At 46.0% G+C, this 14,552-nt stretch overlaps 1 protein-coding gene across 1 annotated transcript in view; it reads left to right on the top strand.

Moving 5' to 3' along the window:
* Nucleotides 1-11,335, top strand: part of BAX (BCL2 associated X, apoptosis regulator) — a 95,810-nt gene extending 84,475 nt beyond the window's left edge. The window contains exons 5-6 of the mRNA XM_069605261.1: nucleotides 7,600-7,704; nucleotides 9,185-11,335. Of these exons, the coding sequence (XP_069461362.1) occupies nucleotides 7,600-7,704; nucleotides 9,185-9,277 (198 nt within the window). The 3' untranslated portion in view covers nucleotides 9,278-11,335. The remainder of the gene's footprint in view (nucleotides 1-7,599; nucleotides 7,705-9,184) is intronic.
* The last annotated feature ends 3,217 nt before the right edge of the window (nucleotides 11,336-14,552 follow it).

The raw sequence follows: 14,552 nt of genomic DNA, 5'->3' as shown, positions 1-14,552 counted from the left end.
TTCACTTGTCCGGCGTGGTGGGTCTCCCTCTGCACCCGCTTCTCTCCTTTTGCTTCCTGTCCCCACCACCTCCATCGTGGGTTCCCTCCTGAAGCGCTGTAGGGCGCCCATCGCCCAGGGGCCGCCCTTCTCCAGCTTCTCAATAGGCCGCTCACAAGTGCTGGCCCTCTCTATTCCGTGCGCCTCACTGGCCCTCTCTGCTTCGACTTCAACCACTGTGCGGCTAGTCTTAGTCCATGTATGTTTCCTGCACCTGCTCAACTACTTCGCACGTGGTGCCTGCAAAGTTCTTGGAGGGTGGTGGGGGAGAGTGGGCTTTTTAACCCCACTGTGCGCTATACGCTCAGGCCCCAGGTTCCTCGACCTCCCCTCCCCCCGCCTTGCCCGTGTCATATCCGGGGGCTCAGTTACCCATGGGCCCTCCAGGCACATGCACCCCCTCCCAAGTGTCCACAGCTCCTCTGCTCCTCAACAGAGGGGCCCATGTCCCTGATCACCTCCGGCGGCCCACTACGTCACAGGGGCCTCCAGACTGCGCCAGTCCGCTCTGCGCTGTCCCAACCAGGCCTTGACCCACTGTTGGCCACTCCTCAGTAGGCTGCTAGTCTGGCCTGGTGCCAGCCACTACAAGTCGCCTCTCTGCGTGGGGCCCTGGACACCCCTGCTCAGGCCTCCTCCTGACTGCCCACTTCTCGCTCTCCCGTGGGCTCCAAACCTCCCGGGGTCCCTCGAGGTGGGGGGGGGTGGGCCCAGCTGAGTCACGTTCTCCCCACTGGGCCTCCTCACCCCCCCCATCTTTCAATCATCTGCAGAGGGTGTGGGATGCCCTTTTAAGTCACTGGAGTTCTGCTCCTCTCCCTCACCTCTGTCCCTGGATGTCTGCTTTGCTGTCGCCTGACCAGCTCTTTGGGGACAGCACTATGTTACGGGGGATCACTGTGTCCCCCCCCAATCCTCTGCAGCAGACCGCTGCACCTCCTGTCTCTCTGTTGCCACGAGGGATGCCCGCCACAGTTCATGGGACTCGAGGGCTCTGGCCCCTCCCCCTTGCCTATCTGCACCTACTTTGCCGCCGAAGCTCCTCGGGCCACTCTGCCCCATCCCAATGTGCCGGCTTGCTTGGTGCCTCCACGTTCCTCACCCAGGTCCACCCGCAGGAACTATATTGCACTGTCCCGCGGGACAACACCAGGGCCTCGTGGTCTCCCCAAGGCTCCGCTTCCACCACAGGGGGTTGCACGCAGCTCGCGTAGCCAGGCCGTCGGGGATGCGTCGGCCTGTCCAGCCATTCTCTTCTCTGCTGTCCTTCACCCGGGTGGCTTGCTAACTGGAGGGCATGCGCCGTCACAACCCCTGGGTCCCTTGTGTATCTCTCGCCCTGTGAGAGCCGCTGCGGCCGAGGGAAGCAGGCTCTGCCATCAAATCTTCACGCGGGCATCACTGTCCGCGCCCCTTGGTGGTCTACATGGTTGTCATTTTTAAGTCTCTCCATAGTGTAGTGTTAATGTTATCCTCTTTGACAACGTTTGGCACATAGTACCTATTGTTGCTGGGTTGCCCTTGGGGCTCCCCTTTTAACTTTCTCTGGCTAACCTTGTGAGAACTACAGTTCCCAACAGTAGAAACGATCTTTGGATCCCTTTTATATTTTATTGGGTGAAGCCGCACACCCTACCTTATGTGAAGTGCTGGGGAGATGCAATGTATCGCCTTTCTCCTTCACTGTAACATTTGTTACAGGGACAAGATTTCTTTTAATGGCTGGTGGCAGTGAACCTTATAACTAATTTGGTGCACCTTTACCGTGGGCTGTTTCCAGCCCAGGTAAAGGCACCCATGGGTTCTCATTTTACCAAAATGGCCCCGGGTCGTCTTTTTTCACCATTTCACTGTTCCTTGTCCTTTCTTGTTCCTTCCCCTGACCTCTAGGGCGGGAGAATCCTTTGTCTCAATGTTTTCTTCGGTGGGAATCGTGTGGATTCCCCGCCCAGGCTCCAGAGTGTCTGTGAAGGCAGGAAGTGAGGGAGGAGTAAAAAAATCTTCAACCCTTTGTCTCCAGCCTGACTGCGAGAATCCAGTTCAAATTGGGAGGCTGTCCTAAAAAACTACTGCTGAAACCCCCCCCCCCCCCCCAGTTTGAATGTTGCATAGCTGTTTGGCTGGGTTCCTGCATAAAACCGATCCTGGAAGCTGAATAGGTAGATCACCACTGGAACGGAAACCGAAGAGGATGATGCAGAAAACGCGGCTGAGACAATTTCTAGCGACTGGAGAGCCAGCTCTGTAGTTGGAGCCTGCTGTTACCCTTCCTTCCAATCAACCTGAGGGACTTCCGAGGGACGACCCAGAGCCTGGTGAGACCATTAGACCTGAGACCTGCTTTTAGAGCCATCCCATGTCGTGTTGCAACCTTGCGGGGCTGCAATACCCCAATTCCCTAGGACCTCGAGCCATTGTGCAGTGCACAGTCTTCTGAATTCCGAGTCTTGTAGAAACTTTGTGGTCATCCTGCTGGACATCCATAGATGTGAATATAGTCCGAAGGTCCCCTCAAATGACGAGAATTCAACCAATGATATTCAGTCTTCTTTTAGCTCCTGAAAAGGGGTGCCAAAACCAGAGCCACATCGAGCCGCAAAGAAACTCTTGCCTGGAGCCTTCCCCGTGTATCCTTTCTTCAAAAGTCCTTCCAGGGTCCTGTATTCAATCTTAATAAGGAATCCAATGATCAGGTTTTTGACTGTAGATCCTGAAGTCCTCCCGCTGCAAACTCTTCTTCTGTGCTGAGGTACTTTGTCAGCTTGGGTATTACTTACCTTAAGTCTCTTCTGATTCCTGTGTAGCGTGGGGGTGTTTTCTCTGATTGGGAGTCTTCTCGTCCAGTTCACCCATGTCCCTGCCAGAATCCTCCTAAGGTGTCTTCTCTGAAGTCTCTGGACCCTCAACTAACTTTGAAAGTATAATACTTATTTGTTTGAACAGTCTTTCTCTGGAACTCGGCAATCAGTTGATTCTTTCAGGATCTCTTGGCCTCGGTTTCGGTGTCCCATTCTTCCTGCACCCATTCTCTCCTGCTTCCTGGTCTGCCCGACCGGCCAAAGAGTGCTTGGGTCGGCTCCCTCTCTCGCTGCCTCCACACGACTGCCTTCAGGGTTCCCACCCTGATTGGGACACCATCTGATCCGCACTACAACCTGCGCCGCAATGGCGGTTTTCAAGACAAACCTTGTAAATGAAGCTCTCCATCTTTCAGAAGCAGCTGATTTTAAACGCCCACCTCCAGGCTGGGAAATATCTTGGACCAATCACATACTTCGCAACACTAGACTGCACATTTCTCACTAACCACCCCTCCCAGCTGTAATCCTATCGCCATGGCTTTTCAATATCTATCTCTCACTCTTGCTAACCTGATCTCCTCCTTCCCTCATTTCCAGTATTAAGCAGGTTTCCATCCAACTTCCCACCCCCTCTTCCTCCTCTCTTGTTCCCGATTGTCTATCCGCTATCTTGAGCAAAAGACTTTTGACCCCTTGACTTTGGCCCTAAGCCTTTTCTACCTGATTCTATCGCTGTAGTTCCTCTTGCTCAATTGCCCTGAGTACTTACCTGTTGGAGTGGTTCAATGTCTATTAACTTTTTCACCCCCTTTTAAATTGCTAGAGTGCCATTTTTGCTCCCACTTCATTTTGTGAGCTTAACTTGTCTGGAACTTATTGGGAGTGGTGGGGTGTATTAAGAGTGTGATTTTTAAACTGCTTATAATGGTGTCATGTTATGCAACTGAAGAGTGAAATAAATGTATATTATTTTACTTGAAAACCTTGAGTCAGTGTTTGCCTGTCCTTTGTGTAACTATTTGATACTGCTCACTTACTCTTGAGATACATCTGGCTGCTCAGCCACTGCTACCACTTTAACTGTGTAGTACAGGCTTGTACCAAAGGTGAATTTGTACTGTCATTTGTAGTCTTAATTGGGTGTGGTGTTCCCAAAGGGTACTGCATGTAATTCTGCCTAACACTTTATGCCTGGAGTTAGGTTTTAAACTTAATATACAGAAGCCCCCTTGAAGATGCTAATGTTCTCTCTCTGTTTACAGAGCGCAGAAGACTTGACCTTATGTAAAAATGCTGTATGGGATGTGATTTGATTGTTTATATGTATTGTGCTTATACACAATGTGTTTCAAAGTGCTTCAAGGAGAGATGGAACATGTAAGTAAACAATTACATTCTTACAAGTCCTTGAAACAAATTAGAATGTGAAAAATAACTATCGTAATCAGTCTGGCGACATTTCAGATAGTGCAAGGAACAATTAGGGAGAAAAGGGACAAACCAGCAGTAACATTACTATGCTTGACAACAATTGATGTAGTGTATGAATAACAAGGGAAGGAGGAGGAGGAGGAGGAGGAGGAGGAGGAGGAGGAGGAGGAGGAGGAGGAGGAGGAGGAGGAGGAGGAGGAGGAGGAGAGTGTGAGGAGAAGAGGAAACAAACAAGCAACTATCATAATAGGTCAGACAACGATTTAGAATAGTCCTGGAGGGTAGTGCGAGAAGACAAGGAGGGAAGGGGGGGGGGTGGCAGACAGCTGCTATCAGGTCTTGGGACAAATGATGGGAGTAAGTGCTAATAAACAAACAAAAAATAGGGGGGTGGGAGTGGAGAGGGCAAAGTGGTTTGCGAAAGACAGGTGGCTACGATTACTATGCCTGGCGGCAATTGGGGTAATGCCTGAAAATTAGCAGGATTGAAGGTTGGGGGGGGGGGGGCGCGGAGTAGGGGCAGCCAAAACTATCAGGGGGTGAGGGGGCAAGGGAGTGGGAGGGGGCAAAGACACTCATGGGGGTGGGGCGGCACATGCATACTCACGGGGGCATGGGGGCGGCAGTGTGGCATACCGTGGTGGAGGAGTAGACCGGGGCCTTAGGAGTGGGCCTTGTGAGGAGGGCCGGCCAAGCCTGCTGGCCTTCCATTTGGCCCAGATCAGGGCTACAGCCAATCCCAGACCCCCAGCAAATCCCAGACCCCCAGCAGCACCATGCCCAGCACTCCAGTGCAGACAGTTAACACTGGCATCTTGGAATGGCGGATTTTAACACAAACCAAGTAAGGCACACAGTGTTATGGTAAGAACAGAACATTAATAATGCACACACATGTGAGGAACTTCAGAATAGTAAATGTGCCTATGCAGGCAAAGTCGGGGCATAATTAAGGTCCAGTTCAATGCGCCGTCGCATGCCGCTTTGTGGAAGCCCAGAAATGTGGGGCTTACCTTTCCTGTGTCGGTGCTATGAATGCAAAGGAAATCCGAGTCTGGTGTGAGAAGAGAGCTGCAGACGCTCAGGCAGCCACATCTAAGAAAGGAAAAAGCATGTGTGTGGGGTGCTTTATTGGAACTGGGTCAGTGCCATAAAGCAATGGATTGTTTCAATGTGGTCTCTAGTTTGAGTGAGCCATAAGAGGCTACATTAACAAATGTAGAAGGGGCTTTATACAGTAAGCTTTCTGAATATATTAGTCAATGTTTAAGTGTAAGGTGTTTTAGTAAATATTGGCATTGAAACATACCTGCATACAATTGATTTCATTTCCGTATCTTCCTCCTCACATCTTTTGTGACTATATGCTATGCGTATACCTCAACATATACTGGATTCTTCACTTTTCTTTCCTGTGCCCTTTCTACTCCTAATATTAGGAAATCCTGTTTGGTTCAATTATTGAACTCTGGGGGCACTAGAAATTCAAAAGAAGCCTTACTGATTATTCGGTCTATTTTACGTATTCTGTTTATGTGGTATCAAGATTTAGTTTAGTTTATTCATTTATATGATGCACACCAGACCCAGTGGTATCGGGGCGCAAGCAGTACAGATAATGCGAGGCTTAGTTAACCGGTTACATGGTTATACACAAAAAAGGGAATGCAAATAATAAATACATTGTAGTGCATAGAATAGGCATTGCGAGGTGCACAAGTGTGATATACAAATATACAAAAAGAGCAAATCTACAAAAATAGTGGTGTGCGAATATTCACTTAGCTGTCGTTCGACTTGAGCCAGTTAATTTTGCCGAGTCTGAACTTAGGATAGGATTGATCTTCCTAATATGGTGTGGTAGGGAGTTCCATAGTTGGGCAGCCTTGACCTGAAAGCTGTTACCACCAACCTTGGTTAGCCAAAACCTCCTAGTGGAGGTTCTTCGTTGGACTCTGTTTACAAGGTAGCTGGGGGCAGCATTGTTCAGTGCCTTGTGTGTCAAGGCGGCTGTTTTTAAATGGATCTTGTAGAGAGCCAATTGTTTTGGCACCTTATTGCTGAGCTATGAGACCTTTTAGACACACCTAATGATGCACTAAGGGCATTGTTTTGAAGGATCTGGATTTTTTGGGTGATATACTTGTTGGCACCAATGTATAATGCATTGCAATAGTCGAGCCTAGATAAAATCAGGGCCCTAGCTAGGACAATGCAATTATCATCTGATAGAAAGGGTTTGCCCGTTCTAATCAGCTTACATGTGTAGGCTATGGCTGAGGCCAAGGCGTTAACTTGTTGAGTTAGGGATAGGGTGGAGTCGAGGTAGAACCCGGGTGTTTTCACTTCTTTAGCTACCTTAATAAGATTACCATCGATGATGAATGATGAGTAATTCTGTCCCAGTTTTTTTATGTTGGCTTGTGTGCCCAGTATGATTTCCGTATTTTCATCATTCAGGCATAGACCATGAGTAGCCATTCATGCCTGGATGATGAGATGCACCCTGTTTACCAAGGCCAAATCCTTTTCGTAATCCCCGGAAAGTGGGATGAGAATCTGGGTATCATCTGCATAGTTAGTGTAGGTGATACCAAGAAGATCCTGATCATCAAAGAGGGGCTTGGTAAATATGTTGTACAGAGTGGGGGAGACGCAAGATCCCTGGAGGACACCGCACGGGATAGGAATAGGGTCCGCTGCCGCTGAGGGCGCAAAAACCCTCATGATGGTTGTGGAATTTCTTGTGGAAGCTTGGCATAGAAGACAATGCTATATGTAAAATACTTTTAATGCTTTGGATTTATTTAATTTAAATGTGTGCTGAATGCCTGAGGTTTTATTGTCCATAATGTTATGCTATTCCATATACATATAATTGCTGTGCGTCTTAATTGTGAAATGTAGTTGATTTTTGTCTCTCCTGTACTTTTCATTGTTTTTTTTTTCTGAAATAACGTGCATGCATGAAATATCTTAAAGAGCAGACTTGGAACAATTCTAGTTAACTAAAAGTCTGAAGCAGCAAATTCATTGGCTTTGAGGGATGTTGTGGAGAAGGTATCCATGTACTGTAAACAATTGGGGACTCCTCTTTCTTTGATTCACCGCTCGTAGAGGTGAGTGTATGCAGGAAGCTGCATGCTCTGAGCTGTGTAGGTAGGTAGGTATGTATCTGTGGGTGTCTGTCAATAGCTGCGGGTTGTAATCTCTGCTTGGAATGCCCATAGCTCTGTCTTACAAGTGGGTGACTGATGGTTAGGCTACAATACACAATCATGTGTCTTTGAGTATACATGTTACCCTGTCCCATCTCTTTCTCCCATAGGCTCTGATCTCCAACGTCCCACAGTTGATACGTACTATTTACTCCTGGACCATGGATTATCTCCAAGAGCACTTACTCCAATGGATTCGAGATCAAGGGGGATGGGTGAGTTTCAGCATAGATGGGGTCCACTCACTTATGCACTAAGACGCAATAAAAGTAACATTGAATGCATTATTTCTTTGGCTGTTTGAAATTTCACGCCATGTGACTTATTTACCCTTTTCTTATTGCATCATACGTGTTCTGTTAGTCTGATATGATATGGCATTTATAACGTGCCTATACACCAGTGTTTCAAGGCGCGACAAGGCAAGGGGTGGCTGGGGGCGGAGGTGGGGGGGACAGAGTGAAGACGGACAACCATCTTACTAGGCCAGGTGGCATTGAGATTGCGTGTGAAGGGGAATGGGAAAAGTGCAGGTGGGGAGGGGCAGTGCAGTACACAGGATTGACAGTAAAAAATAAATAGAATAAAAGCAGTAAGTAAAAAGTGCGGCCAGCTGGTGACAAGTGCAGGGGTAAGTGCAGACATCCGGTGTAAAATGCTGGTAGGGAACTGTAGGGATACAGAAAACGGTGCCCAAGTGCGGGGGTTGCCAGGGAGTCTGGCTATTTTTTCTTTGCATACCATGATTGTATCCATGTATGTAGGTTAGTCGGGCTAATGGCGCTGTGCCCAAAAAATCCAACTTTTCAAAAGGAGTAGTTTTTATTTCTACCTTAATCCTGCAGACCTTGCAAAGGCAACGAGTGTGCAGGTTTCTGATTTTGTTCCAACTTGAAGCCTGAACATCCTCCCACCTGTTAATTTTAAGTTATCGGGAGGGGACATTCAATAACTGTTGACCAGAGCTGCATAAGAACTGCATGTGATGGTAAAGCAAGACCTCATCTGTTTAATAGGAAGGGGCACATACATCTTGGCATTTGAAGGCCAGCAAAACTAGCTTGAAATTAATTACTCAGACATGGAAGGGGTTCACTGTCTGGTTCCTTCTAAACCCACAGAACATTAATGCTGCCGCATTTGTCATAGCCAGCCGGCAGGCCGGCATAGAGTATGTTGGTATAGTCAAGCTGTGATTAGTTACGGCCCCCACTATCAGATTTTTATTGTCTTGAGAAAAGCAGGATCATTTTTTTTTTTCTTTTGTAACAGCCTAAAATGAAAGCCACTGCGTGTAACATCTTTGGTTTGTGGAAAAGGTGATTGAGTCGTAAAAAAATAAAATCTAGGTTCATACATTCATTGTCTTGTTATTAAAGAGCATGCTTTTGTTTGCCTTTGTTAGGATTATTTTATTTTACTAGCATCCCACAAATGGTTTGTTATTCCCCCAGCCTTCCTACGGGAGCCCTTGCACAAGAAATTTGGGATTTTGTAGATCCTTTTTCCTTAAGATGTCATATGCTGTGATGACTTGAGGTTTTGTTCACTATCTCAAGTGTTTTTTGTTCTGAATTGGGTTTATCCTTTTGCATTCCATGCTGGGTTTTATTCTCACTGTTGGTTCTTCTGATACCACATGTATGTTCTAACATGTATGTTCTAATATTATGGACTTCTGTTCTCTCTTTACAGGAGAGCCTCCTTGGCACCCCAACGTGGCAGACAATCGGCATCTTTGTTGCTGGAGTGCTGACCGCTTCCCTCACTTTCTGGAAGTTGTCCTAGGGCCATGTGGATGCAGAAATTATGAAGCCACTTAACCCAAGCCCTGTCGAGACTGAGCTTCCTCTTGTAGTGCCGGACTCTGCTGACCAGAACCTTTTTATCATGATGAATTACAAATGGCTCTCTGAACTCTCCTTAACTTCATCTTTTTACACAATATTCTTGTGCCTTTTTTTTAAAGAAAAAATATGAAAGCCATTTTGTTTTTTAATTCTCTTTTTGAATGGTGTACTTGAACAAATCTTTTTCCTGAAACTTGAATCAACTCTTGACAATGCTGGATGGAGCCCTGTCTGGTAGATGACCCTGGCCACTGACTTAATGAATGGCCCAACAACTGGTTTCCTTTAGATTGACCTGGGTATTGATCCATACATCATACCAAGGAGGGGTGGAAGGGTGTGCTGGGCACAGAGACTCAATTGAGCTCACCAGGAGGGGTGCTTGGACACTATTGTAATATACTCTTTGTGACACTACAATGTTTTGGTGATTAACAGTGTCAAGTAAGTCACTGACAATATTCCGTTATGTAAAGCATGGATTCTTTTCTCAGGAATTGCTGCACAGTCTGAAAAGGGAGCCTCAATGATTTGTCTATTTTATGAGGGACAGTGCTGCTCTATGGTGCTTGAGCCTCTACAATGGTGTAACCTGAGGCGGTGGCTATGCTGCCTGACATTATGAACTGTGTGTAACCAGTGACAATTGTGTTATACTATCTAAAATGGGAGTCGTGATCTGTGTAGTATGAAGGATAGATCTGCTCTCTATAGCATGATCCTGTAATACCTGTTGAATTGTTTGCTGGCTAAAATTGGAAGCTTTTAAGTCTGGTTCCGTTTGCCCAGACCTGTTGCCTAAGGAATAGCCCAATGATCTGTTTAATTGGCACCATAACCCATGTGATTTTAGGACTGAAAGATGCACGAGTTGCTTGACCCAAAAGGCAACGTGGCAGTCTAAACCTTTAGTTTGTGGTAATTGAGGGTATCATTTTACTATTGCGGTAGATGGCTGTAAAGATGTGTGCAGTTTGAAAGCTATTACTACTTTAGCATGATCCAGTGTAATATTTGGAGTTTGCAAAATCTCTGCTGCCCAACAACCAAGCTTGTTAGTTTGCATACCAAGATCTCTTGTGCCTAGTTGTTGGCGTGCTAGAGCTGTGTCTCTTGAGGGCCAGGTCTGCTGGCTAAAGATGTACAATAGTAGGCTTTCTGTGACATGATCGATGGCTTCATCACTCCCTTTCATGGTTTTGATTTTTCCCACCAATTATGTGGTGGATGGTTCGAAAACCTTATATTGTTGCCAGATAAACGCCCAGGACACGTGAAGTACTATTGTACAATATGATGGTAGAGTTTAGGATTAATGGCCCTAGCTACCATTCTGGCTTTTGGTTCTTCCTTGTAAATGTTTGTGGCAGATGGGCCTCTTGTCCACTGGCAGTCTGAACGGGTTTTACTCCCTAGGCTGTTGGAGCCTTGGTTATCGAGAATAACCTTTCCAGTCTGAAAATGGGTCAGTCTGTTAAGGTGTAAGGTATGACTGAGGTTAACATTTTGTTTTATGACAGGATAATACACAGATGTATTGCATTGTCTGCCTTCATTCAGAAATCATGGAATGTGGCTTTGCCTTAGTCCTTCGAAGGCCCACTCCAAAAGTGATCATTAAGGATCCTGTCTACCGATGCTGGATCCCATGGGAGAAGCACCTTCTATTCTCAGGTTTAGTCTCCCTAATCCCTCATCAAAAGGGTGCGTCTCCAGACTGTTGGCCCTCATGCCCTCGATATGAATAGTAAAAGTAATCCATGTGCAGGGGTCTGTTCTCGAAAGTGGTGAATGCCACTGGTTGTACCACTCCAGGTGACCTTTTGTGATTAGAGGACGACTGCCAACAGCAAGCCCTTTTTGTGCCATTGATTTGAGAAGTTTGTCGCACTGACAGGAACTGTTTGAGGTACGAGCTGCTTGATGCATTTCTTTATTTATTTTTTCTTTTTTAAAATAAAATTGATCCCTTCTTTGGAGAAGGGATTTATCTTTACATCTCTTTCCAGAAAAATGTTCTTTATGTGGTGTGTATGCAATTGTTGCAAGGCACCATCAATCTGCAGACTTCCAAGTATTCTGCCATTGAACCTCTGCAGCAGTCTTCCTGTGTTGTGGGTGTGCCTGTAAGTCTAAACTGTGAGGACTTCCTATGACCTTTGTCAGACCTATAACTTCAGGTTTATTAGTGGCTGTAAGCTTGTCTGCTTGTGTGGCTGTTTGTGCCTCTGCGCACATGCATCTTACTTCCAATAGGTAACTGCCTTTGTGCATGTCTAAAAGTGTGCCTACTTGTGTTTGTACATCTCTTAATGCTAGGGTACCTTTCCAACCCCCCCCAATCCCCCTTCCCTTGGAATGTCTGTAAGGGGACAAGAGCCTAATGCACAGCAAATCCCTTAAGAAGCCAGGTCGCTTGCACAGGGAATGGTTCTGCCCCTCTATATTCTAACCACTCAACAGCCATCAGTCCTTTTCCTTGCTCCAATGTGACGGATTGCCTACTGCCCAAGGACGTTTCTAATTTTCCCTCCAATAGCTTCTGTTTTCGTTTTCCCCATAGGTATGTCCCTTTAAAAAAATAATATAAACATTTCTGCAGGCCCTGTGAACAGCAGTGTCTGCTGTCAGACCAACAGGAGCTCTCTGGAGTGCTGGCTTTGACCATGCATTACCAGATGTTCACTGTCTCCACTTCTATCCAGGTCCTAGTTGAATCAACTCTGCACTAGGTATCCAGCAATCGCAGACCCCCACCCATGCCATTTGCCAATTTCCTTTGCTTCATGTCAGTCATGGAATCCTGCAGGACCTCTCCCACAGACATTGGGGCAGGGCCTTTTTTTGTGTGCAAATTTCCAAGGCTCATTAGGTACTTCTGGAGCTTGATAAAGGAGTTTGCCTATGAACCTACAGCTAGCTACCATGTATGTCACCCATCAGATTGCATCTCCTCATACAACCTTGGTACCAAGCTTTCTGGTGGAAGCCCACATCTTCTTGTCAGCTGTTCTTTTCTTGGTTGATTCTACCTTGCCCTATCTTCCCATGCTGGAAGATCGCTCTGAAGCACCTTCTGAGCACCAGAACCTCTTGCTTTGGATTTTAAAAACCCTGATGCACAACAGGAGACCCCTTTTTATCTGAGCATCCTTTCCACAAGTGTATGGAAGGAGTTCTGTGAGGAATCACTCAATAGGTACCTATAGTGGAAAAAGGCGTTCTTGCCTTACACTAGTAGATTGTAGAAATAGATGCACTGAAATTTACATCCAAAAAGCTTTCTTGACAGTCTAAAAAATGTGTGAACACCGCCTTCAGTTCAGCATGTTAACGGCAAATGTGATCAGGTACTGGAGATACCATCACAACCCCAGGAACAGTCCTCCTTAGACCCAAAAGTAATTCTATGGTGGAAATCTTCTTACTGCTCTGATTCTGCAACATTTTTCTTTCAGTAAGGATGAACGGTTCCTGGACACTTTTGGGGGGGGTAGGGGTATGGAAGAAGTGAGGTGCAAGATTTATCATGAGCTCACCCGTTCACTTAAGGTGGGCTGATAATTTTCTGGCAGCATGTAACTAATAGTGCAGGGAGACTGGAGGCTTTGAAAAAGATGATCTCTGGAAAAGTAGGATCTGTTCTGGGCAAGATTTTGAAAAGCTGTGGCAAATGATCTGATGGAGTCTTGGCTTCATTACATACACTGCAGCTTGCAGGATATATCCGACCTCATACATGGGAGGACCAGCTATGTATCAATTTGCCCTTTTATGCCCAAGTGAAAATCTTAGACTTTCCGTTTGTCAGCAGAGGGATGAAATAAATGATTTCCTCCAAACTCAGTAAGAAGAAAACCTCTCCACAAGCAGTACTTTATATCATTGAGTAAGCAACTTACTAATTTTTTTTATGTATCCTCTCTGCAGAAGCAAGACTGATCAGGTTTTTCAGTTTGCTTTCTAGACTTTCAGGACAAACCTTTTGTCTCCGAGCTTCCAAATACAAAGGCCTCCCAAGGTGCCATGTGTCCTCTTCTTAGAAAAAAAAACTCGTTAGTTCTGGGTTATCATTCCCAAATGGAGAACCGATATTACATAATTTACGATCTTGGGCCATGATTTCCATTGACCTTTTTGGGTGATTTGTATTTGGCCTAGGATCCACACTCACTTAATTGTAACCTGCCAAACAACAAAGAGGGGCATCATTTTTGTACGAGGCAGTGAGAAGGCTTTTGAAGATTAGTGCTATTGAAGAGGTTCCCACCTCGAAAGAGTGATTGTTTTTTTGTTCCTGACTGTTTACGGTACGCAACAAAAAAAACTGTGGTGCCTGTACACCATTCTGGCACTATTCTATCCATCGTTCGTTTTACCAAATAAAGTAGAACATGGTCTCTTCAGATCAGTGTTGCTCTTCACTCATGACCACAGATTGAATATGCTCTTTTCAGCTAATCTAGTGGAGGTATGGGACCAGTACCATTGGCCTCTGCATAGCACATTTATCTTACCTGATGGATCACCTGCTCTGCTGTGTTCGGGAAGCAAATTTGACAGCTGATATTGCTGTTTTTGACCCGTTCATCTGATAAATCGTACCAGATTCCTATTTTTTTTTTAGATGGCGTGAGGGGACTTCTGCAATCATTCATTATCTATGGCCACAGCATAACAGCAATAAGCTCATAAACAGTTTGGCATGCGAAGTTATTTTTTTTCACAAAGAAGACCTTGCTTATCCATTATCCTGGGGAAATGGGTGTTTCGTCTGTTAGTATCATTTTATATAAAACATCTTGAGGTGCACGTGTGAATCGCCTAATCTGTTCCGTAGTCATTCAGATGTAGGAAGGGGCCACTAGCCACGTCTTAAGCATCTTGCTTGGCAGGAAAAGCAACAGGACAGTACATTTCCAGACTCCTAGAAATCATGAGTGGACACTTCAAGAGGTGCACAGTTTCCTCAGGTGGGAATGCAGACAAATCGGCCTTTCCTGTAACGCATGCATTTGGAATTCCATCGCTGCATTAAAACAAAGGGGTGTTTTGATCATTGTTTGGAACAACCTGTGAGCTTTTGCTTTCCCTCCTTCTATTGACCGGCATGTTAGCCGAGTTCAGGCAGAACGATTGCTCCCCAATTCTAATATTTCTCTATTGGCCATAAAGAGTCGGTTGGTCTGACCTAGGTAATCAGTCCTCCATAC

Source organism: Ambystoma mexicanum, chromosome 1p, assembly GCF_040938575.1.
Source record: "Ambystoma mexicanum isolate Mex_15411 chromosome 1p, UKY_AmexF1_1, whole genome shotgun sequence".
Lineage (NCBI taxonomy): Eukaryota > Metazoa > Chordata > Amphibia > Caudata > Ambystomatidae > Ambystoma > Ambystoma mexicanum.
Note: the sequence above shows the minus strand (reverse complement) of the source record. Positions and strands in the feature narration are given on the sequence as shown.